General features: G+C 33.3%; 1 protein-coding gene across 3 annotated transcripts; it reads left to right on the forward strand.

Annotated features, from left to right (window-relative positions):
* Nucleotides 1-26,951, forward strand: LOC128550886 (uncharacterized). 3 transcript variants are annotated; one of them, XM_053530849.1, is made up of 12 exons: nucleotides 1-184; nucleotides 1,152-1,192; nucleotides 4,366-4,499; nucleotides 7,052-7,120; nucleotides 9,982-10,056; nucleotides 11,980-12,039; nucleotides 12,422-12,505; nucleotides 16,139-16,211; nucleotides 17,058-17,282; nucleotides 18,399-18,737; nucleotides 23,105-23,332; nucleotides 24,530-26,951. In XM_053530849.1, the coding sequence occupies exons 4-12, from the start codon at nucleotides 7,115-7,117 to the stop codon at nucleotides 24,970-24,972; spliced, it is 1,533 nt and encodes a 510-aa protein (XP_053386824.1). In that variant the 5' UTR covers nucleotides 1-184; nucleotides 1,152-1,192; nucleotides 4,366-4,499; nucleotides 7,052-7,114; the 3' UTR covers nucleotides 24,973-26,951. The 3 variants fall into 3 exon arrangements, with proteins under 3 accessions (XP_053386824.1, XP_053386823.1, XP_053386822.1); XM_053530848.1 differs by lacking the exon at nucleotides 4,366-4,499 and having other exon boundaries at nucleotides 2-184; XM_053530847.1 differs by lacking the exons at nucleotides 4,366-4,499; nucleotides 7,052-7,120 and having other exon boundaries at nucleotides 2-184.

Raw genomic sequence — 26,951 nt, forward strand, 5'->3', positions numbered from 1 at the left:
CGTTGAGTATTTCAATCGTACTGGTTACAAATTGTGAATCATACTATAACTTTATGTCATGTGCTCAACTTGCAGTTTACTTAACATGGAAACGCCGTCAGTGATAACGTGACTATCGAAGTAAAAAGTGCCTACTTTAAAAACGACAATAGCAAAAATCGAACAAGGATAAAATGATAATTAGGTACTTCTTTAAATACTATTTTATAGTTTTGTCTTTAAAATGCTAGATTTGTAAAATAGTTTTATATCGTTGAAATTATCAACCGTTGTTCTCAGTGTTTTGGTTAAGTCTGCTCCAATAATAATGTTATAACACACAGTCCTAATATATTTAGCAGGTGTCCGAACGGTAGCAGTTGATAAAAGATGTATTAAGCTCAACTAATATTTTAGGACCGTTGGATGTCCGCCGTTTGTACATCCGTCCATCGTTAGGTCGTCTGTTGTCCGCAATTAAAGACCAATTTCAACCAAACTTCACAGGAATGTTTGTTTTTGTTTTTGTTTTTGTTTTTTGTGTGTGTGTTTTCTTTAGATTCCGTGAACACTATGTCAATCATGTTGAATTCTATTACATCCATGCTGAATTCTGATTGCCATGGCAATCGAAAGGAATGAAAAGACGAAAATCTTATTGAAAACGTTGGTCCGATTTTGAAGTTGCTTAAAAACGTTCCTTTCATAACTCTCTTCTAAATTCCTTCTAACCACTATGTTTCGTGGAAAGCAAGGTCTCAAGGGGAAGGGGTAACTTTTCCTTGTACGGCTATTTAAGCAATTTTGAACATTTTTTTTCTCTAAAACTGCCGGCCAGATTTCAAAATAATTTCAAATCAATACTACTTATTGTAATAATTGAAGATAATCTTTATCAAATTCTTTGAAATATTGTTTTCGTTATAAAAGCCATGGAACTTGGATAATTTTCCCTATATGTCTATAAGCAAAAACTTTGAAAACCTCCTCTGAAACCGTTTGAAAATAATTTCATTCAGTTATAGAACCATCGGCCTCCCGTTAACACGTTACATGGCTTTCTCAAACCCAGTCGAGGTTTCCAACCCACTGCGATGGGGCGCAAGTAACCCAAATTACTAGGCTACGGATTCTCATTTATAGTAGTCTAAATATTTGCTACTTTTTTTCAGGTACAATGGGAAATATTTTGAGTAGCCTATCATGTACAAGCGTAAGTTGCGACTTTTTTTCACTTTTACTTAAATATTCAATCATATTAAATAACATGATATTACCTATACTACAATTTGTCACATTCAGTTGCCTGACCGCAACAACGTGATCGGAAATATGAATATTAGCCCAGCAAAGCTTGATATTTCAACATTCAGTCGAGCCAGATGTCACTATAGTCAGACATATTAAAGGATGTCAGTCTTATTTTAACTATACTATATATCGTTGTTCGCTTTTAGAGACAGATTTAATTAACAAAAAGGCCCATTTCAAAGAACTGAATCACTTTTCGAAATGTTTGGTTCCTTTAACTTCTGTAAAAATGTGTAAAAATTAACAGTCTTGAATATTATCTATAGAGTGAAAATAATGTTTGTATGGTTTTATGACTATTTAATGATAGCCAAAACTCATGAATATCAGTTTGAAATTGACAAGGCTATATGAAAATTTTCCTTCGATTTAGAAATATTTTTAATTATAATCAGGAAATGCATTTTTGTCAGAAGCACACAAAAAGTATCGATCCGTACCTGAGCCTTACGAATTGGTACGGATTGATACGGATTACTACTATTCGTAGCTAGAGGTAGCTATTCGCGTCGTATGTGTGATTGGGATATTATAGCGAGACTTATCTCACGAGGTCGGAAATTAAAAAAAAAAACAAAAAAAAAATCAAAAAAATCCAAAAACAAACAAACAAACGAAATAGCCAAGTCTTAAGGTACTGCAGTCAGCCTCTCAGCAAATATGTAACGACTGGATTGTGCTTTGAAAAATGTAACTTTGTTAGTATTATTGGGTAATTATGGGAATACCGGTTTAGGTAGTTTTAGATAGCCTTTCGTCTACCTGTCGACTTAACAAAATACTACCAGAGAGTTTTGTGACGGCGTTGTAGTGTGGATTACCACTAACAAATCCATCTTGAACCATTGCTTATGTAGCCGTAGTCAATACACAGTGACATTCATAACTTTATCATGACAGTTCGAACTGACCAATCAGAGTGTTGCATTTTCTTCAAGTACCTGCCATCCATTTTCCACTTGGGTAAAACGAAGTATTTTTACAATGAATATATAATGACTTTAGACGTAAATATCACACGATTGAGAAGTCAAATTAGATTTTTGATTGCGCATGCTGCAGGTGATGATACAAAACTACAAAATTTCGAATCCTCATTGTAGTATTATATGGATTTAATACTTTAATTTTAGTTTAAAGTTTGAGATTTTTCACAAGGAGTCTATGATAAAGTCTAAGTTAAATGTACTCATTACCCCAGTAAAATTAGAATCATTTTGCAATGTTTTGGACATGTTAAAATTATGAATACGAAGAAATCCAGTAGCAGTTGTTTTGACGTTTGATCTGTTTTTGACGATATGGGCTATAGAAAAAACATACTAATTCCAGCATTATTGTCAGCTAGTAAGGATTAATGGGCGGACATTTCTGTTTCATTTCCATATAGAATAATATAAGAAATATCAATTATAGTCTGTTGAAAAATAGCCAAGTCTAGAAATAAATTGTACACTGTTATACATATTATTTTTCGAGTAGTGCATAAACATTACTGCTTAATATTTAAGCAGAACTATCAAAATTTCATTCTGATATATTTTCTATAAAATGCATGTGTATCAATTATCGTAACTAGGAGTACCTAGATAAGCATGTCAAGTAACTTCTCAAAACAGTTATAATGTCTCTGCAATAAAGACTTTGTGTCTTCTACTAAGGAAGAAATTGTGTTTTTATTGCGCCCCGAAGTGGAAGCATATAGTCACAACTTCATCAATCCGTCCATCCCGCAATTCTTGTGAGGGGTATTTATGGAATTAAGTGAAACTTCAAAGGAAAGGATACGCCCATATTGTCTTTGTGTTCCGGTCGGATGATATTTTCACAGAGTTATTTCTCTTTGATAATCAACAGTAATTAGTCCGAAGAAATTTCTGCAACCATTGTCTTTTATTTAGCAAAACTTCATAGGATGTATGGCTAAATTTCAATCATCGGTTGCTGAGAAATACTTACGACAAGAATTACGCTATAGTATACTTCTGTTGAATAATCGAAGAGCAATACCTCAATGAAAAGTTATCCGACCAAAACACGAAGATAATATACGTATTCTTTATAGTGAAGCCACCTATGAAGTTTGGCTACATTCCAACCAGTGGTTAAAATTTAGCCAAACTTCACAGAAAAGTCTATCATTAAGAGGAGATGTGCATAATGTTGTGTTGCGGTCATGTTGCCTTTTCACCGAGTTATTGCCCTTTCATTATTCAACAACAGTATACTATCATACAATTATTATCCTGAGTATTATTTAGCAACCAGTGGAAGCTTCATAGATAGCTTTAATGTCAACAGGAGATGCGTTCTGTCTGATTTGGTCGTATGAGTTTTCGTTGAGTTATTGTCCTTTGATAAAAACATATTTAATTAAGCATACTATAGTACTGATTTTGTCTGGAGAATATCTCATCAGCAACTCATTTGAATTAAGCCAAACTGCACAGACAGTTGACCCATCAAAAGAAGATGTGCATGTTAGCTTCGTGTTTGGTCCGATGAGTCATTGCCATTATGGTATTAAACATAGTATAAAATAGTATCATTTAATATGCCCGTGCATTTATTCCCCAGCAACCACCTTCTAGAATTCAACAAAACTTCATCTTTTAGGGAGCTTCACTCGGAAAAGGAAATGCGCATATGGTTTTCTTGTTCCAGTAGGATGAATTTCATAATTGAGTTATGAATGGTTTTCAAGTTATGATCTTGACAAAATATGACAAAGATTTTAACTTTCTCAACTTTAAGCTGCTGACTTAGTGCATATGCTCTTCACATTAGCTGGGCATATTACTAAACAACACTGCATTTGGTGATGCAAACATAAAATTTGGCATGTGTACTCGTCTGAGCCTACTTTTTTCAAAAGAAAAAAAAACAAAAAAAAGTTACCTACTTGTCAATTCAAAATTGCGGCCATATTTCAAGATGGCCGCCACAGGAAGTTGATTTTTGACTTGAACAGACTTATACCGAGTCTTTTTTGTCAGTTTTGAGGAAAATGTATCTTTTAAATTGTCTTGAATGTGCAAAACCTATTTTTGATACATAAATGTTTTAATGTTACAGTCAAATAACATATCTATAGTGTAGAAGGACAGTTTTTGTCTCGCCTGCGAATTAAGGAACTGACGGCGGACGAAGGTGTAGTTTTTCCGGCGGCGATTGTGATGACGACGGCGGTGTAAACATTAAGTTTTGATGTTAAGTGTTTTTTTTTTAAACTACTTAGACTATTAAGTTGAAAATTCACACATGCCTTTGTGGTCATAAGATGTTGTACCAGGCCAAATTCAATAACTCTAACATATATTTTTACAAAATTATCCCCCTTATTAACTTAGAAATTTCAACGTTATTTTGCGTATTTTTTTGTCAGAAACTACTGCGTTTAACAGGTTGCAACTTTGCCCATGCCTTCATGGTCAATAGGCACTGTACCAGACCAAGTTTCACAAATCTGACATGAATTTTAACAAAAGTATCCCCTTTTTAAATTTTTCAAAGTTAAGTCTTCGTGTCTCCACGTGGAATATTTTTAACTTTTCCCTTTATGACCGTCTCTGTTGATTGAACTTGTGGTCAACTTTACATAACACGGACATTTTTACTATTAAAGTGTATGTAGCACTTCGCGGAGACACATCAGTTTTGATAAACAAAATACCTACTTTGTGTCATAGGTAAAACAATGCAGATCTACTGTGCTTGCTTCCTTTGGAAGGCATGTCTCAAGACATTAAATTTTGTCCAATAAAATGTCCAATTTGCAGCGGCAAATAAATCTGTACGTGGGAGCCCAAAATGATAGCATTTACAGCTTCCACAACATTCTGTTTTACATGCACATTTTGTCAATTCTTTATTGCTTTCCGCAACTGGTGGTAGCGTTGTCAAGTGTATCTACCAGAGGTCACCTTGTTTTTTTTCCATGCCCATTCAGCAGGATTCACGATTTCCATTTGGCAAACAGTGCCTGTGATAAATTTATAATTTTCTTTGAAACAAAAGGTTTATACACATAAACACGTTTTCTATGTGTACAAATGTAACTGTATTACATCTCCTATCAAATCCATGTTATTGCTCTGCTATTTAAAGAAGCCGTAAATGTTTTATAATAAGTATAATCCTGGTAATAAAATTTTGAAGACTGTAAAATATTAACACTGGCGCACAGTTGGGACATCTATTGAAATTGGAAGGTAATGGGCATATAGGCTATGTAGCAAGCGAGAGAAATAATCGGCCATGTTTCCGCGAAATGATAGTTCGCTCTTGAACACCATACTTAAACTTTTCACGCGTGGCTGTGCTATTCGCATACAACACTGCACTTAGTGTTAAACAGGGTGAAAGATATTTCAATAAACAAATATTTAATGAAATACGGACGGTATCTTTTAACGATGTTTTTTGGATTAGAACGAAAACGTTTAGAAGTAGATTAAATGACCGCTTAAGAACATTGTTTGCTGGATAAAAAAAATGATTAGTGGTTAGCTTTCAACAGATTCGTTCGTGACTTATATTGATAAACTGTACACATTTCTTTTAATCGTAATCGTACGTACCAAACTAGGCCAGAATTTACAATGTTGTGCGCAATTTCTGCCCCTTTGAATTAATATATGACCGTCAGTACTAAGTGACTCAAATAACATCTTGGGATAGACAGTGACATGTAAACCCATTTCACTGGTCTGTTGGTTCTTTAATTGCGAAAAGACATTCTTACCTGATTCATTAGCGGTAAGCATTAACTAAACAAGTCTGTATAAAATATACAGTTGTTCAATTATACCTCATGAAACGCAACATCTGCGAGGAATAACAACGAAAGTGTTGTTTAAAATTGTATGACGATAATCCTTAATTTTAACATATCTTTAAATGCTTAAACATGAAAGGTGACAGGAAGTTCCACTTGATTTTAATATTTGAATCTATAAATGTATGTGAAAACATTATATATTGTATTCTGTCTTAGGTATTATGTATAGACTTTTATTAGTTAAAACATGTATCATTTTCGTCCAATATACGATTTTGTCTCTTTTTCTACTTGTAATGTTGCAATTAATTTAACTTCCGAAGGCTGGCTAAAATCATGACGTCTGGTCGCTTTTGCGGTTGTCCCTTTTGGTAGCAATGATAATGTTCGTAAATATGTGAATTAGTTATCAATACTTAATATATTCTTATCTATTTTCAAACTGCAGCAAAAAAAAAAAATGATTGAATAGAGATTGTAGAGGGATTTTTGTGGATTTTTAACAGCCTTCGTATATAAAACAAAGTACGGTTACATGCATATCATAATTAATTAAAACTGGACGTTTACACAGGGGCAATTTTTTTCGGTATACACCAAAGTTATTGAAAATATGTCAATGAAATGTAATGTTTCGGCAAAGAATAGTCTTTTTAGTGAACGTTATCTTGAACCAACTGACCAAAATGACGTATAGATGAATTATTTCTTAATGAAAACAAATACCAGTAATAAAAATCAAATTTGCTTCGTATTTGTGTGTGTGCGAATAGGGCGATATGTTCATACGACACTTTCGGTTAAAAGAATATCATATCTACATATCTGATTTTGTTAGAGTAAATCTTATATAAAAATACATACCGTAGTTGTGTTTATAAATCTTGCATAAATTTTCAAATTTTTTATTTGTCTCCTCAGGAACTTTGTTTGGTATAGTTTTTTTTTATGTCGAGCATTCACATTGGTTTCTTATTTCAGGATGCAAGTTCCTCCATATTTTTACAGATGACGGTTTAAAGGAAATTGCGATAACTGTTGTTTATGATGGTATAATTTTTCCAGTTCTTTTATACGATTTTTTCGTGTTGACAACGAAGTAGACACCGTTTGAAACAATACTTTTTGATATTGTCCTTGTTGAGTGGAATGAAAATGCACAACATTGTATATTCAGTCTAGTATGCGACTTGTTAGTTTTGAAATACCATCGAGGTAAACAGTGTTAAATATTTTCATAGAACTTTTCTAAGCAAGTTGGAACTAAAGTTAATGTCTTAAACTGAATGTGATATGCATTTTTATACAATCAAAATATCTTACGTTTTTCTCTGGTGTTATCATTTGAAAGTTTCTTCTCTCCATTGAAAGGTTCTTCTCTCTTGATCACATATTTATGTACCAAGTATCATGAAATAATGTATTGTGCTGAAAGCTGTTTGCCACTTGCTTGTCATATTCTGGTATATTTCTGTTTGATATCCAGTTATATTCATTCATTTGTTTTGTCCTAGTTTGCTTTACATCCCTAGTGATTTTTTTTCTAATGAAAAGAGTAACCGTGAAGAAGATTCTAATATCAAATACAACATCAACAAAGTACGTGCAATTTATAGAAGCATCTTATTTTTCGGACTTCATGCGAAATGAACGATAGAATATGATATGCAAATTAACCATGGATGGTGAGTGCAATTCACAGATATGCAAATAATATTTTGTCGTTCTCTTAGCATGAACTTTTAAAAATAGATGCATTTCCTACTCGAATGAATTACATGATCCGAAAGGACTAGAAATATAAATTACTTAGTTTAAGTCGATTTGCGAACTAGGTAGGTTTATTCATTGAAGTTTGTTTTTAATAAGTTACGAGTTATCGTGAAGATAGGTTAAAAGATACAGATCAGTTATTCACCATTGCTACTTTTGTGTCATGTGTTGATAAGTTACCGAATCCAAGTAGATGGTCATACTAGACAGTAGATTCTTGTATACATGGTACAGGTTAATTAATAGAGTGGATTTTACTCCTCACATACATTGAATAGATAGATGTTGCTTACATCTATATATATATATTTAAAGTACATTTACATTTAAAGTAATTCGTTTAATTCCAATCCTTTAGCTAAATTGAACCATAAATATTCGTTTATATGATGCTTGATTTTGACTTTACGCCGGTGTTATGAAGTATTTCGACCCCCATAGAATACTGACCCCCCGGTCATTATTCTATAGAAAATGTGACTCCTTTCCTGTAAAATATTGACTCACCTTATAAAAAACTGACTCCCTTTGAAAACTCTATAGAATAACGACCCCCGGTCATTATTATATAGAAAAACTGACCCCTCCAAGTAAAATACTGACTCCCTAAAGACGACTCCCTTCGAATCTCATAGAATAACGACCCCGGTTATTATTCTATAGAAAAAGTGACTCCTTCCATGTAAAATACTCACTGCCGAAATTACTACATTCGAACTCTCATACAATATCGATTCCCGGACATTATTCTATTTAAAAAAGTTACTCTTTCCGTGTAAAACACCGGCTCCTAAAAAGACTTTCGACGATAATATGTATTAAAAAGTGATCCCCAACAAACCTAACGGACAATTTTACTAGATCTACAACTCTAATAGCCTCCATTGCCAATAGTTAACATTTTGACTGTACTACTACTACTGGTGCCGCTACTTCTATTGCTATTACTACATGTGCTTCTTCTTCTTCTACTACTACTACTACTACTACTACTACTACTACTACTACTACTTCTACTACTACAACTGCTACTGCTGATACTACTATACCTGCTTCCACTAATACGTCTTGTACATCTACCTCTTCTTCTCCTGCTGCTGTTGTTGCTGTCACTTATTCCAATGCTGCTGCTGCTGCTGCTGCTGCTAATGCAACTGCCACTACCATTGCCACTACTACTATTACTACTACTACTTTCTATTGTTGCCGCTACCGTACTTTACTGCCACTGCTAAGTATTGCAACTTCTATAATAAAAGTTCTATGCTGTGCAGTTTTCTTCTGAAGAATTACTTCATACCGAAGTTTGTAGGGATTATTGACACTGGTGTGTTTTGTGAACGTATTGTGAATTGTTATTTTCCTGGAAAAGATGTATACACCAAGATACAGCGTCTAGAAATAGAATCCCTTTTCCCGTTGCAGAATGCTCTGATTTCTGTGTCAAGTGATGGTATCTGGGGCTAATGTTCAAACGGAAGGACGGACGGACAAGGGCAAATCTATATGCCCGCCTCACCCGAGTGGGGGCATAAAATGCAGCAATTAGGCCCTAGATACATGAGTTATCACTACATTTGACCAAATGACCGGGGGTCGTTTTTTATGGGAGTCAATATTCTTCGTGAGGTTCAGTTTACTTCACGTGGGGGAGTCATAGTACTATGATCTGGAGGTCATAATACTATGACCGGGGGTCACTTTTTCTATAGAATAATGACCGGGGGTCATTATTCTATGGGGGTCGAAATACTTCATTACACCGGCTTTTAGAGCTCTTGCTTTTAACAACTATCTTCAAAAACAAGCATAGGTACGTGTTGAAATAGTTATAGATTTTGGTTGAAGTAGGTCTACCATTTTTCGAAAAGAAAAGTACATTTATGAAACAAAGTGCATGTGTTTGCATCTCGAAGGTGCTGTAATACTCTTTGAGATCGAAAAATTTAAAGGTAAAGTAGGAAAGGAAAATAAAGGAATGTGTGTAATGTATTAATACAATTTGATTTTCGAAACTATATGACATGAAAACATAAAGTCATATATAACTAACACGAAAATATAATAAGTTCTGTAAAATTGTTTTCAGCGTTAGATTTAAATTATTATGTTATGTTCTTATATTTTTATCGTTTCAGGGGTCAGGTCAATCTAATGAAGGTTCTCATAATCAACTCATACGGGATTGTTCAAGAGGTAGTAACCAAGATCGTGTAAGTTGAGAAAACTCTAAAATGTTATTTTTAATCTAAAACAATTCAAAAGGCAAAGCGCTATAGTTGTATGTTCTTTTATTATGTAGCTTTAACAGTGGTTTAGATGTATATTAGAATTAATTTAGATATTAAGAAACATAAACAATTACTTCATATTAATGAAGTCAAACACATTTGAACCTCGCCATGAGAAAACCAGTATAGTGCGTTTGCGACCAGCATGGATCCAGACTAGTATGGGCATCCGCACAGTCTGGTCAGGATCCATGCTGTTCGATAACGATTTCTCCAATTACTGTAGGCCTTGAAAGCAAGCAGAATGGATCCTGACAGCGCAGGCTGGTCTGGATCCATGCTGGTCGCAAACGCACTATGTTGGTTTTCTCATGGCTCGGCTCATTTAAAGAGGATTTTTTACAATTGAAGTAAATGTCAAACAATAAAAACGTTTTAGTGACAATGTCCATTGGATATCTTTGATAAACAAGATTCAAACCTGTAAGACAAGTGCGACTCTATGTACTAAAACTGTGTTTTTTTATTCAGTTTTCGAAATTGTATCGATATTGTAAGATACATATCACGGCCTGCAGAGCGTGTTTATATAAACTAAACCAAACAATAGAAGTTAGACAAGATATAGATCAATTCATCACCTGCCACCAATCACAAATTTTACATGTTTTCGCATCAAACTGCCTCTACTTTCCGTGTTTACCTATAGCCGACTCGTCGGAGTGGCGTTCTTCCTCTTGTTTCAAAATTGCCGAGTAGGGTAAGAAAATATTTACGTTATTGTAGAATAACATCCTTGTCAGTGTTTAAATTATATTCAGTTTTCTTAATGGTTATTAAAAGATTGCTGGAACACCACGGGCTTTATGGATGTTTAGATGGTATTTTGACCTGTATAATCGTTCAAAATGTAAATAAAGCGTCCGAGAACTTACGACGGAACTACTCCATTATAGTTCATGTCAGTTTTAATAATAATACTAGATACACATACAATATGATAACAGACAAATTAAATGTTCTAGCAAGCAGACAAATCAACAGAGGATGCCAGGTGTTGGGGTCGGCACGAAAGGAAGTAGTTTGTGCCGCCTGTCTATGGCTAATCATTACTTTTGAAACTATGTACTTTATTGTTTTCATTTGCGTTTGCGTGTTTGTGCGTGCCTGCGTGTGTTCGTGTGTGCTTACGTGCGTGCGTCAGGTTCTCTGTGTTTGTGTTCGTGTGTGTGTGTGTGTGTGTGTATGTGTGGTTTTATGTATATTTTGTTGAATGTATATACATTAAAATTATAATTAAACATAGTGACGTACTATTTACACCTGAGTCAAGCATACACAACATACATTGTTTCCATAAACACAACTAAATTTTCACCGCTTTTCGGCATGATTTCTATTATACAGGCAGGTATATAGGATTAACAAAAATGCCACATGTATTTCAATATTCATGAACGGCCGGCACAAGCACAGGCAAAAAAAAAAAATAATTCAAAATCAAACAAATTCGAGCCGCAAATTGACTCTAACTGACTTTAAAACTGCAGGTAAAAAAAATGCAACATTCTTTTGCTAAAGCGCAAATAAAACTGAATTTTACACACTGTAAAATTGTACATCTTTCACCACTCTCGAATTATGACCCAGTTTTTCTCTGTCTGTCTGTCTGTCTGTCTCTCTCTCTCTCTCTACTGCATCGGTCGTATGATTGGGACGTAAATATTTCTCTGCTGCCGCAAGATCTACTATGTTGTAACGGCGTTTTGATGAAGCAACAAAGAATGTTTCTTACCCTTACCAAGGACCGCAAAACAGTGTTATGATATTACAGTAATAACATTAATTTCTTAATTGTTTTAACTTGAAAACGTTTGAAAAACTTTTCTTGTTTTCTGACTTTAGAAACCCAGTGGAAGGACAATTTCCAGCAAACAGGAAACTTTAGAGAGTGTTTCAAACTTTGTAAGTTGTTTTAGTTTTCTATGATGGTAATAAGCATGCTTTATGTTAATGTTCTTGTAACTAAATCGATCTATATCATATTGGGCTGAGTCTTGGGCTGAGTGTGTTAATTGCACCATAATTATTGTCTAATTTAACTTGTATCAAATGATTATTTTGTATATAAACATGCATACGGAATTAAACTGTTTCTTTCACTGAAATTAGGTTTCTCTTGGTGCTCGTTGTATTAAATAATAAGATTGTTATACCAATAACACATGATGGCATGAGTATGTATATAGTAGCGGTCGTCATTTGTCTATATTTACACTATATTTAAAGGTCACAAATACTAAATGTGATATTATTAAGATTGTTTTGTCCGACGCTTTCATTTCAGTTCCATAAATACAGTGGTGGTAATCCTTCGAAACCTGTCACTATTCCTAGAGACGAATTCAATAACTTGCACGAGGTTATCAAGGTATGAAAAACCATTACAAATAACTATTTACGATGTTCTTGAGGCAGCAAGGTGAAGTTGTATCAAGTCAAGATGAAAACTTAAAATTTCGTGACCAAACGTTTAAAACTGTTTTCTTGTTATGAAATGTTTAGAAAATATATAGGTTTGCGTTAAGGATGGTTAAAGAAATTCTGTAAAAGGACCTTAAACGTTAGAAGTAGCACGTGTAATTCAATTGTTTATGTTAAGTTTGGTAGGCACCATCTATATATTAATAGGTATGTGAGAATAATAAAATATTGGTACAAATTAATAAACACTGATAATATTATATTAAAGAAAGTCTATGAGCTAGGCGTATCCGACTGTAATACAGGTTAAAATAATTGGGTATCGAAAATTAAAAGGTATTAGATATGTATGTCTTTTCTGAATATTTCAATAATACTTGTTTGTTAGATTGTAAAACGTTTACAAAAATTTTTAAATAAAGACTTATTGATAATTACATGCAAGAGTGGTGTGCATCTGTTGACAATAGTGCTGTGTTAGATCGTTTTAAAACTTGTAAAACAACTCTTCTATATTGAATGTTACTTAGATTTATTAACTAAATGTTACAGATTTTTTTGTTACAAGAATGAGAATGTCTGCATATACTCTTACTATTTAAACTGGTCGATACGGGCAGAATAGAATGCCATGTAATGAGCGATATTATCTATGTTGTAACACGATAGATATTGAAGATGAATGCCATTACATTTGAATATGCACATGTTATATAGATATTAGGAGAAAATACATTAAGAAGTACTATTGTAGCAGACCATCGATGTATAAAATTATTGAACTTATTATTACAAATAAAAAGACTACATTATTAAATCTTGCAAGGCATATTAAAGAATCTATTAAACTAGAAATATGATTATGAATGTTAATGTTGATAGGATTATTTTAAATACATTATGAATCTAACACCATAACTGTTCATTCTCCATCATCAAACATTGCTATTTATTGAATAATCATCATTGTTTGTGTAAAAGATCATGATACCGTGACAATGTATTATAATATTGTGTTGTTTATCATGCTTGACGATTTACTATGTACAAGTCTTTAATAAAATTCTGTTCTGTTCTGTTCCGTTAAGGATGTTACGGACATAAAAGAAAACGAAAATAAAAATGTGAATTGGGCATTTTAAATAACTGGCCTCATGAAAAAGTTATCTAACTATTTTTTTCTACATTTCTTAGTATTTATTCGGGTTCATTACCGCACAATGTTCTACAATTTGAATGAGTAGATATTTCAGTTAGTAATTTAGAAAAAATGAAATGATACCATTTTTTAAACTAGCACATCAATGCTTCAATGACCACATCAAAATTGAAATAAATGCAGCATTATTGTCTAAAAGCGTATTGAGCCTAAAGACATTGTGTACAATACCTGGCCTGTACAATAAAAAGATTTTTGACGGACGCAAGTAATAAAACATACGAAGCATTAAGGTACACTGTACCTTTGTCATTGAGTAAAATGTCAACTAAATCGCATTAAACAACATCTCAGTTTTGTTTCGAACAAACAATTTGATATAAAATAGGACATAGTTTCACTAGATCTACGAGAGTGATTCAATAAAGTTTGACATTGATCTTCTTCTGCCTAAATTAAAGATCAAATCAAGATAACTCTCCCGTTATTTTTTTCAAAGTATTCTCCCTGCACAGAAACACACTTTTGGAGAAAGAAATCTCCTTGAACGCGGTTGAAACACTGATATATTGCAGAACCAAGGGCACATCCGGTGACATGGCGTTTGCCTGCGATAATTTCTTTTTAGCAGGGGAAATAGGAAAAGTACCAAAGACTAAGGTCAAGAGATGTGGGTGTTCATTTTGAATAACCTTTTCTTGTTCTACGGACAACTGTTCGGTTTGGCTTTTGTGGGCGGATACATTGTCTGTTTTAATGTCTTTCAAACCTATGATAGGGCGTAAATTTTGAAATAAATTTTTGAGAGCTGTTAATACATTTAATAACTTGCCTGTTATGGTTTTGCCCTCTTTTCAAGGAAATTGTAGAATGAGTTCACTAGAATTAAAGAAAATGGAATATAAAACTTTATTGACATGAAGATCAATAAATAGGAAAAAGGAGATCAATAGGATAAAATTCAACAAAATGTGTCGATAGTTTTCGGGTAATTCTCTGTACAAGTATATTATGAACAAATTTGATGATACGAACCAGTAAAAAACAGCAAGTAAGAATCAATGCACTTTCTATTAAAAGTCTAGACCTTCAGTTGCGGTTTCAATGAATCCGCTCCAGCACTAGAACTAGTGTAATTATCACTGTGAAAACTTAGTTTGATAAAAGGAGCCAGGTAGCAATATGGTTCTTTGAATGTCCACTGTTTTATATGTTGAAGTTCAAACCGGATACCGCTGATAATTTTGAAGTTACTCGCCAGGCATTGTGCTCACTGCTACAAGTAGACACCGTCGTTTATATGACTGAAAAATTGTTGAAAAAGACGTTAAACCCGAACACACACACACACATACTCGCCGGGCAAGTGTTACAAATACTGGAGAAAGTTTTATAAAGTCCGCTTTTGACAAAAATGACACGAAAACTAAAAATCTCCACATGAAGTTAATTCAAAGCTATCTTTCATCAGAAGTTTATGTTTTCTCAAACACTTTTGTTTTTATGAAACTACATTTGTATGAAACTACATACTTTTAACAAGTGTGATATAGCAAACCATAAAGTTTGCACTGACTTTAAATACAAATCTAAAATTTTAATATGGGCACAACCGCCGACAACAAAAATGACCAAAATTCTCCTGAAAATAAACATGCTTAAAATGATTGTACGATCATTAACTATGTATTTAAAGCGTTCCAGTATGGCATAAATATAACACAAATGAATACTTTTTAACAGATTTGTTATTTCAGTGAAATATTTTAATAAGATGATCATGATGATAAGGATGCTTAAAAAATAACTCGACATTGAGATATACTTTCTGGTAGCGAACAGTAAACATTATTCGCTAATTTGTTAACTTTCCTGACGTGCGTAGGCCACATAACGTCTAAGATAACCTAGCTGAATAAAGATTATTTGAAATAAAAAGAAACACACTTTCAAAGTAAAGTTTATCTTAATCACTGCAAACCACTCAATATTCTCTAGCATTTACATAAAAAATCTTTTAAAAAGATTCAGTGTTGTAGCCCGGGGAATTAGGTATCTTGATATTGACAGACACCAAACAGACAGACACAATGATTATTATAATGCATCCGGAAATATGCTGGGTCCTTAACGACATTACTTGCTAAGATAATTGAAGTGGTTTGAGAAAACAAACTATTCAGACATGATTATTCATTAAATCAATTAAATGTATTACAAAACTTTTAAACTGCACTCAGTCTGGTTTAATGAGATTATCGGAAAATAAATTGATTTAAGACTATTATTTGTTGCCGAAAGGGGCTTAGTACTGTGCTTACGTCTGGTATACTCACAACAAGAATATTTTAATATAAACCTCTTTAAATGTATTTTGTATTCAGTTGAAATTTTCGGGTTCAATTTTATCATGAATTTTAGAAAAGTCTTCAACCTGGAAAAAAATTGTGTAAGGGAGAAACAATACAAGACGTAAACCAGTCTGCTAGAATGGGTAAGTATGTTTTATGTAAAGTTAACAAAAATTAGAATGTTTTTGGCAAGAGATCTCTATTTTGATGATTCATGCAAAAACTCTTGTTATGTTGTACTTTTAAAAGCAGTTACAGACCTCGGTGACATTTCACCATTAAGGTTCCTTCCGTAGAAGATAGGCGTTTAAACACAAACAACAAAACAGGAGTAACTGCAAAAAAAGACAATCAAAACCAAGGTTCCTGAATTGAATTGCCGATTATATCTAAATAACAAGGACAAAAATTCAACAGCTAATACTATTACCATATTTAAAGAACGTAGCCGTCCGTACACAATAATCCGGTAGTTTTATATAAGCGAATCATTATCTGATTGACAAAAAGGTGTAGGTCCTTACTTTCCCAAAGATATTCAGGAAGTGTTAGTTTGTTTTGTGTTTTTTTTTTTTTTTTTTTTCCAGTACTCTTGTAAGTTTCAGTATCTACTTTAGTTTTAAATTTAAATCTACTTCTTAAAACTGTTCAATACGTGTTTTTGTTTTTCTGACTGTCGAAAATTGTGCGTAATCGCAAAATAAATAAAGTTTTAATAAAATTCATAAAATGGAGAAGATCCTTTAAACGCATAGAATAAGCCAAAGAAAAGCAACAACAGACTCGATTTGATTGACAGGTATTGTGTAATACCCCTTGCAGCCCCTAGCACCTTCTTAAGCAAAACTTTATTACAGTGATAATGAATGATCTCCACGATTGCAAAGAACCAGATACTATCACAACATTAAATCCATGTACGGGGAGAGTGTTAAATATCTCTGATTTTCGATAAGCCATTATCAAATAAAGTTATATGTTCTGTTTAGAGAAGAAAGAAATGGTACATTTACTTAATACTAGCAACACAACGTCAGCAGCACACTTCGTTGACAAATTAGAACAGAACTTGAAGAAGTCGGCCATTGGAACAATAGTATTGAAATCAAGTTCAGATGTTTCGAATCTGGAACATGTTTACGTCATAGTTTGTAATAAAATTGACAACGAAACTACAAAACAGGCAGTCGACAGAAGCTTAAGTGATATAGAAGGTAAGACATTTTGTTGAACAATATTGCAATACCTTGGGATTATATTCATGACATCATATAAATGTTTGTATACGTACCGCAAAACCTTGGAGTTATGTCCATAAGACCATACAAATGTTTGTATACGTATCTGATATCTTCCGAGATGAAATATGTAATTCACAGGAGAAGAATGGATAAATAACGTCATTAACTCCCCTGTTTGGCGTCAAAATTGCGTCCATTGAGTATACATATCAACTGCTATAATGACAACATCAGGTCAAAACTTAATGATTCAGAATTCCTGGGCGTACGATTTGAAAGATACGAATAAACAAAACTAGACGCGATGTATCTTGAACTTAGTAGGTATTATCTATGTGTCTTAGGCTATAAACGATCAACTACGCGTTTAATGGCATAAGAAAGTAAGATTAAATACAATAAATAGTTATAAATTTCCTTTCTCTACCGGGCGATTGTCTTTCTTGTTTACATTAGCTACTACAGTGAATGTGATTTAACTGCATGCATATAAAATTTCGTACTTTCGAATTAAAAAAGAAATACATATATCTTATTGATTTTATTTACCTTTTTTTCGTTTGGATTAAATGTGACATCTATGATAATGATTCCAACAGGAATAATAACGATTTCATAGCATTTTGTAAGATAAAGTTCATAACATCTTGAAAATTAAGCAAAAGGATTATAAGACGGGAAATAAAATCTGGAAATTAGATCCCTCGGAAGCATCGAGAACAATGCAAACAGTGAAAATTGCAGATTCGGTTTGATTGAGTCTGTTCATGGGCAGTAATGGAAAATGCAACACTGAACACGCCCCCTAGCACCGGTTTAAGCAGTATTCAATCTTCAAATCTAAATGAGTTGAAATCAATGCTCCCGAATGACCAGAAAATATAACAACACTGAGATGAAGTCGGGGCGACTTTTTACGGCCGCCACACAGCACTTAACACCCGCCATATTTGTATATGTTGCACTGAAAACAATGTAAAAACTGAAAGTTTAACCCAAACTAGATGATGTCCGTTTTATTATGAAATTCGTCTGAGATTCCGTAAACATCTTTAGGAACTACACATTATTCTCATTTTGATTTTGTAGGTATTTACTACAAAAGAATAATACTAATTGTATTACATGTCACGAGAATACCACCACGTACTTCAACAAGAGATGAACTTATATCTGAAGACGCTATAGGAAAGTACGGTGAACTCGGCATTATTGTAGACATGGCTTTCCAATGGAAAGATGGCATTTACAACTGTAAAACCAATGAGAATGCTTTAAGCGAAATTAAACATTTCTGTTCGAAATATTATGCAACAAAACCTGGTGAAATCTCGGCGACAGCAGAAACCTCAATACAACCACCATGCGCTAGTCCATCTGATATAAACTTCGCCGACCAGCCCATCGGCGATTGTGAAGAAGTCAAAGGTAACGTTAGTTTCAGTCAGTGTATTTATAAATATAGATATTATGCATTTGTCTGAGAAGCAAATAAGCCATTTTTCAATTGGCTGTATGTTTCACTGTGTGTCATCGGGTGTAATATCTTCGATAAATCTGTCATCCTAGTCGTCAGTTTTACTACCCTCGCATAAACGTTTCACTGCTCTTCAACTTCTCTTTTTGGAGAGGTTCATTGGTGAAATGATTACTATCATAGCATGTGCCGAAATTTCTAATTAATATTATTGTTAGGATAAGTAGAAGGATGCAATCAGTTACAGAATTCAATGGTTAGTAAAAGCTTATCTAATATATTAGTCAACATTATGTAGAAATAGATAATAAGTATTTAACTTGTTCGAAAATTATCTATCTATCTATCTATATATCTATCTATCTATCTATCTATCTATCTATCTATCTATCTTGTTCTATTCTATTCCATTCTATTTGTTTTAATTGATTGATTCATTCGTCCATCCATCCATCCATCTGCAACTTGATAAAACAACAGAACACTTGTTTAATTAATAAATTCATATTACTTAAATTCATGATTAATTTTTCCTCAAATGACTTTACAACTGAATTGAAACTGGTCTGAAATATTTAGAGAACATTAACTCGTTTGTTCCATTAGGTGTAACGAAAATGTCTTTTCTTAATTCATTACATGTTTCTTCTTTTTGGCGGTATTTCAAAGTTTTCAAATTAAAATAGTAAAATGCCACTGTAATAAGTCTGTTAATATTTATTCACATTATGGTAAGTTTTAATTAAAGATTCACACTATTTCAATAGAATGTTTACATGTTTCCTTCTTGAATATGATTATATAGGTATCATGTTGTTATTATATAAATGAAACTTTATCTTGGATATAGTATTCCGCTAGAATTATGTAAAATATTTCAGTATTTAAAGGACTGAAATCTATTTTGAGCACGTATACAAGTATAAACTACTTTCGGACTTCTGGCAACAGATTCATGGTAAGTTTGCAAGACGTCACTAAGTGATTTATACCCGTATAAGTGCACAACAAATAACATTCAGTCCTTATATTTATATTTTTAGTAAATAGAATATGAGTTTACTTTGCAAAAATAAATAAGACAAGAGTGTCATGATGACCCTGAATCGCTCACCTGAGTAATATGAGCCACATGTTTAAAATGGCAAACTGATGCTAAAATATCAGAGAGTAGGTCAATAGGTCAAATTAGTGGTCACTGATAGTCAGTTTTAAGATCAGTGTGCAAAACTGTACACGTCATCCAAATTTCAAGGCTGTATCTTAAGAAACAAAAAAGTAGGTCAGTAGGTCAAAGTATGTTGAGCTCAAATCATCTGTTATAATAGTAATTTCTTCATTTTCTCTGAAAATAATTTTCTCTCTAGGCTCAGCTCAACAGTTAGAGACAGAGGCAAGAAATGTTGTAATTTCTTTCAGAAAATGGTATCAGGAAGGATTGATTTGATGGCCAGGTGGGTGCTTAACATTTAATGACTCTAACGACTAATGCCAGTCTAACCTAAAACTAGCAAGCATACATTTATGACAGCCTTAAATTCAAACATGTGATCAATTTAGAAAAAAAAACATTTGCTTGCTACGTTCGAAAGCACGGTACAGTGAAATTACCATCAGGCTTGTAGATGCATGGGTAATGCAATATCTTTTAAATAATGCCATATAATGATTAATGTCACAATTTTAGCATTAAAACCCTTAAGGCAGTTACACATAAACGATATCACACTGGAGACATAGCAAAATACTGTAGAATTTGAATGCTGAGTTTCTAATGGTGCTGTCGGATCATTTCAAGTAATTCATACAAATTAATCCCTAGTTGGTATTTTGATTCATTACAAATAATAAAGCCATGCGTTGCTGCTATAAAATAAACAGCTAAAATGAATAAATAAAAAACAAACAAATCGTGTATGTGATTATAACATGCAATGATTCACAAAAAGTAATGCTATTGCTAATTCATCCTACCTAATGCTAATTTAATGCATTATTTTGACAAAAATAGGTAATGCTAATGCTAATTTAATGTCATATTTTCCAAGTAATGCTAATTTAATGCATTACTTTTGCAAGTAATTATTAACAAGCCTGATCACCATAGACCAGGCGACAGACCTACTGTCTCTTAGATATTCAAGATATTTTGCTTCTTCTCTATTTCTGTACCCATCAGACTCTTTGTAGCTAGCAATAGTTCTAGAAAGTTATAGCTATTGTTTCACCTAGATTATTTAAAATATAGGTAGACTTTATTAACATTTCTGTTTGAACTTACAACAGATATTAAACCATAAAGGTGTCTATAGGGCACCGACCATGCACATTAGTTTCGTTTTAGTTTTTATTAGTTTTATTATATAATTATATTTTTCATAAGCCGGGAAATCATATTGCATAATATACATTAACATTCACTAGAGTTGTTCTACAATACAAACCTTGTCAAGGAGAGCATGCACCCTAAGCTTCTAATCTCATTTATCCTTGAAAATCAAATCTAGCTATGCTCCTGGTGTCTCATTTATCTTTTAGGTATCAGTCATATATAATTCATATATACTGTCTACACATTTATTGTAGATTTGAACAAATTTGCCGAACTTAGGATCTGTAATTATGGTCAAACTGCCTCAGAATCATAATTTAAACTCTAATAAAAAATATAGGACAACATATTTGAATTACTAAGAGGTTAATATACAGCTTAGTCGTGCCGTCTTGCCATAATGGCACACCTAGTGTCATAATTGCCCGAGGGCTATTATGAAACTAGATGTGCCATTATGGCTAGAAGGCACAACCAGCTGCTTATTGACCTTTTTATTATATACATTCACTTCATACTCATTTTGTTATTTTCATTTTACATGATTTTTTTACAAACTTATGGGCCCTAAACATCATTTGTTTTGATTTTTTCATCGACATTGCCATCATTATTTGTAAATCGATCTGTAAATGATTCAGCACCGTTTCACCCGCCATAATGTCGTTGCTACATGACGTCAAGGTCAGAACGCCCTGACGTTCCAGTTACCCGGAGCCATTATGATAATGGCGCGTGAGGCGCACTGCGCCATTACGAATTCGTCAGCAGAGGCCGTAATAACTATTTTTAACGGTTTTTGTTACTATTTGTAGTATTAATAATACATAATATATATCTTTGTCGTGCTTAATATGTTTTGAACAACGAAAGTAAAGCAAAAAGAAAAAACATTTGGGAGAAAAATGAGATGATTGTCATCACGATTAGTAAAATTTATGATTATTTGCTTTCCTTCTTAAGTGTTTATTCTATATATTGTTCCAAATAATTGTTATGTTAGTTGTATACTGTAACTAACAAATGTACTCCATTTTGTCATTTTGGCAGGAATTTATATACTTGGCGGGAAAAATTGTTCTTTAGTACTTCTCCAAATTTCGTGATATTTGCTTTTCATGCGTTTTATGTTTTGGCAGGAAATTACAGTATGTAATTGTTTTTTGTAACATGCTTTGATCAGTTAAAATTAGTGGTATCATTTTGGACGTAAATGTGTCAGAAAGCGTTATGAAATATGGGATTAAAATAGTGAAAAATTCAAGTGTTGGAATTTAAAATTGTGCTTATTTCCCTACGATTTCAATGTGGCAAAATGAAATGGTTTTAAGGCAAACCTGCAATAATGATCATTGGTTTACTCTGGAAAATATATTCTGTCCTTTCAGTTCAGAATCTTTTTTTGTCAGTTCTGACTTAAAAAAAAAAATAGAAAACAAAATCTTAGTTCTTTGAAAATTCCCAGCCTTTCAAAAGGTCGGCCTTAAGCTTGATAAATACCAGCAATTTTTTCCAAAACATATTAAAGGAAAGCTATACAATATGGCTGTATGAGACATATTTTGAGTTCAAATAGGTAAAAACATGTCAATAGAAAAATCAGTACTGTGACAACGTACGTCAGATTGGCGTATGATTTTTATTTCAAACTAAGAAATGTGTTATATCAAGAGATATTTAATGAAAACTATTTTGGATAGGCGGAACATGAGCGAGAGAAAGAAAATATCTTTGTCACAAAAACATTCAGATAAATGTTTGCGAAAACGTTTGAAACATCAAATCAAGTTAAACAATTGAAATGTATAATTTTAAGTCAGACACACATTGTTTGGTGGGGTCCTAAATAAAATGACAACTATTAAATACTTGATAACCAGTATTCTACTGTTACAAATTTCTATAAACCGTATTAGATGACGCTTTAAAATTATACCTCTAATTATGTGTACTTAATGTTCAATTTTATGTCATGTTTCTTTTCAGAAGAATTTCCTATACCAGTTGCTTACATTATCGATCCGTCTCGCTCGACGGCATCTAAAAAGTTTGTGAGCGAGTTTCAACAAAATATGAGGAACCATAACATTAAAATAAGCGAGACGCCAGTAAGTGACGTTAACAAGTTAGACCTAGATGCCGTCTTAATCCTAGTCTGTAACAACGCTTCACGCATAGACACGGATATTGGTACAAGTTTAAATGCTATCAGCGGTAAGTGCTATAAACAATACAGGTCGTTTCAAGAAGCATACACAAGCCAGTATGTAGCTCACTCACTTAAGGCAACAGGAACAGCCTAGATCTATGGATCACATGGTCGCAAATTGAATTTTTGGGCGGGGCGTATATTATCCTTGACAATTTGATAAAATACACGGAGTACCGTGTTTTCGTGCTCCACCTTTGGTGTATGTTGAGAAGTTGGTAGTTATTTTCTTACAGGGAACTGGTTGGTATTGGTACAGAATTCAAGAACAATGTTCATGTTAATTGCCCGCAGTTACATAATGGAATATTGTTGAAATACGTTACTACACTCAAAACAAACAAACAAAATGGAACAAATCAGAGCTGAAATATTTCGATCTTTCCAGATCGTTCAGCGCGACTTTTATTTTGTGTTATTGGTACTGCTTAGTTTTCAGCTTGAACATTTTGGCTTAGGTGGTTTCAATACACCCGCTTTCATAGCTTTGCTTTTGGTATTGTATAATCAGCCCTTATAGATATGGTGCATACTCTTTAATTTTGTCTTCTTGTCCAGTTTCTCCCTTTCTAAATTCCAGTTTCTTCAGTTCTGCCTATTGTTTTCACGTTTAGAACAAGGCAATTATTTTAACTGGGAATCATACGCCGCTTTTCATGCAGTTATACACTAGTGTATCAGTAAAGGGTTCATAGGCACCGCCGTATGAACATATCTGCGGATGTCACTTATTTTTGTACTTCTTACATGTGTAAATGTTGAGTTCTGTTCATCCCGGGACTAGAGGGTGTAGGTGGTAACATGCATATCTACCCCCACCCCACCCCCACTCCATCCCCTCCACCCCCACCCCCCACACACAAAAAAGAACAGTTTCAATCAAACCGAGCCTGCAACATTTTTTGTTCTGTTGAGCGACCTGTGGTATTTCAACGTTTTTCTATTTTACGGAAAGATATTGTTGGTAATCGTTTGACCAAATCTAAGTTTGACTCAATGATGTAGCACAAATTTTGTTAGTCTAAAGATGGGAATGATTTACTTTTAAAACTTTACTGAAAAGCTCATAAATACGAAATTAGGCGAAAACGTAGGTAAATTAAAATTATCATAGTTTAGTTGTGAAAAAAAAAAGAAATGACTGAAAGTGTACATTGTGTTTACCAATACAAACACATGATTTTTATTCTATTTGATTTCAGAAAATCGATACAGCAAAACAATTCTTATCATTTTACATGTCAAAAGCAATGATCATAATCGTAGGAGCTTACAACGAATAACGTCGAGAACAAGTTCTGAAATGTACACAAAGGTTCTCGGGATGATTGATATGTCATTTACAATCGACGAAGGGATATACGAGTGTACAATGAATACAAACGCATTTAAAGAACTAAAAGAAATATATGACACTCACGCACCTTATGGTGCAGCGAAAACTGAGCAGAAAGAGATTGAAGCCAAACATGATATTCCTGAAGATTTCAGAGAAAAACCATCGGACCAGACATCGGCATCGAATAATGCCGTACCTACGAAAAGGACAAAGACCCGGGATGAGCTAGAACAAACTGAAGACAGGATTGAAGAACGGCCTTTACTTTCGCCAGAATCCGAAATCAGTTATTGTTATTATTTTTAATTTCAACTTGTCAGTGGAAAATACTTCGACCTTTTTTCTGTTTTGTTTGCTTCGGTCGAAGCAACAGTGACAACCTTGATAAATAGTTAAGTGTTCCATATGCTTAGACTTAGACTCTGTGTTATCCACCCACTTCATATTCAGAAAGCGAAACTTTCATGTACTTTTTAAATTTTGTTTTTGAATTTTGGCCCGTCCGCTTAGATTAATAGGGAGAGCGTAGATGTACGGATCGCAGTGTTGTGTTTTTGCTCCACGGGCGAGGCATATTTTCTAAGAGACGATATAGATATTGTCTCCCAAATTATGTGTCCTCCACCTCTGATTCATGTTCAGTTGGCAGTTACTTGCGGAAAACAGGTATGAAAAGGTACCGAATCCAGGAACACTGGTAAGTGCCCGCTGAAATACTGTTGAAAAGTAGAGTTAACCCTAAAACAAATAAATAAACTTCACATCTGAATTTTTAAGTTTCTGTTCAATCAGAGAAATATAACGTGTATGTTAATTAGGTTCGAATTGGAAAATGTTTCTATTTTCTATGTAGGTGATACAGTCATATGAACCATGATGATATTATTTATGGTGAGTTGTCTAGACAGCCCCTACATGTGAACTTAGTCTCTGTGACATCAGCTAAAATGGTACAGTCATTTAATTAACGGGACACTAGTTTTATTATAAAATTATCACTCCGTAGAAGAAGTGGCAAATTTCAAATTTAGTGCTCAAGATCATCATTTTAGTTCTTTGTTGTAAATTTAAAAAAGCATAACCATAAGAAGGATTTTTTTATGGCGCCACAATATTCAGAATGAATTGGCCTAAAATGGTCGAGGAAGAAATACATAATGAATTTCTACGCCGGTCAAAATATTCTAAATATTTTTACTACCAAACGAAGATTAGCCAAAGAAACAATTCTTAGTGATGTTACTAGTCTTGGGTGATCTGTATTAGAAATATTTGTTATACCTCTCTTTTGTCTACAATGATAAAATCCCATTACCCGAGAAAGAGAGATTTTGACTATCAAAACATTTTCAACCTTTTTCACACGTGACCAAGAGAAAGCGACCGTCAGGGCAATTAACTCCTTCAATATTTTAGCCAAATGATTGTCTCCCTTGTACACATATAGTAGTGTCAATGTGTACACGGGCGATTACCGCATTAAAGATGAAACTGTTTAATTAAATTAATTAAAACATTTTAAACATTTTTATATACTAAATTTTGTTCGGTATAATAAAATAAATATCATATGACAGCGTGTTTGACATTCACATTGTCAACCCTCGAAACAGAATGTCACCACTCGGTTTTCGCCTCGGATGGCATTCTGCCCTCGGGTTGACAATATCAGTGTAAAACACGTTGCGATATGATATTTATATAATGTCAGTTGAAATGAGATGTTCTGTTCAAATGCTATGTTTTTTAAATCTTAACACATAAACACAATGCTGAAGTTGTAGATAGTGATACATATGTCACTCTGACGTTGGATTTTATGCTCTTCAACAATAATGTCGTTACATGTAATTTCATTCCAAACCTCTACTATTTGATTTTCAAAAGTAGACTTATTTTGCTTTATAAATCAATTAGTTTTAACTTTTGTATAGTACAAATGTGGCTGAAGAACTATCATTATTTAAATGCTCAATGCTTTGTTTTTAATCATACAAAAATCACTAATTTCCAATACTGTATATGAAAATATTAGCTGTTGCATCTTGAAATTATGTGCAGTATCAAATTTCCTGTTTGCAGCAAGAAGTTCTTCAGTCACTATAAATAATTATGTAGTTTTGTTCACGTCTAATACCTTTTACTAATCAGAACATATATCATGTGTTGTGTACAATGTATTATCATTATTTTACTCCCATTGTTTTAAAATTTACTGTATCACAAAGATATAATGAATACTTATAGTATAGATACAGGAAAATAATAAAATTGAATACATTAAG

The sequence above is a fragment of the Mercenaria mercenaria genome, chromosome 19 (assembly GCF_021730395.1).
Source record: "Mercenaria mercenaria strain notata chromosome 19, MADL_Memer_1, whole genome shotgun sequence".
NCBI classification, from domain to species: domain Eukaryota; kingdom Metazoa; phylum Mollusca; class Bivalvia; order Venerida; family Veneridae; genus Mercenaria; species Mercenaria mercenaria.

Excerpts from the sequence above, each read along its gene's own strand:
- LOC128550886 (XM_053530847.1), top strand. The coding sequence starts at position 1,157 with ATGGGAAATATTTTGAGTAGCCTATCATGTACAAGC. Across the intron at positions 16,212-17,057 it reads AAACCAGTCTGCTAGAATGG|AGAAGAAAGAAATGGTACAT; the intron begins GTAAGTATGTTT and ends TGTTCTGTTTAG. Across the intron at positions 18,738-23,104 it reads CGATTGTGAAGAAGTCAAAG|AAGAATTTCCTATACCAGTT; the intron begins GTAACGTTAGTT and ends GTTTCTTTTCAG.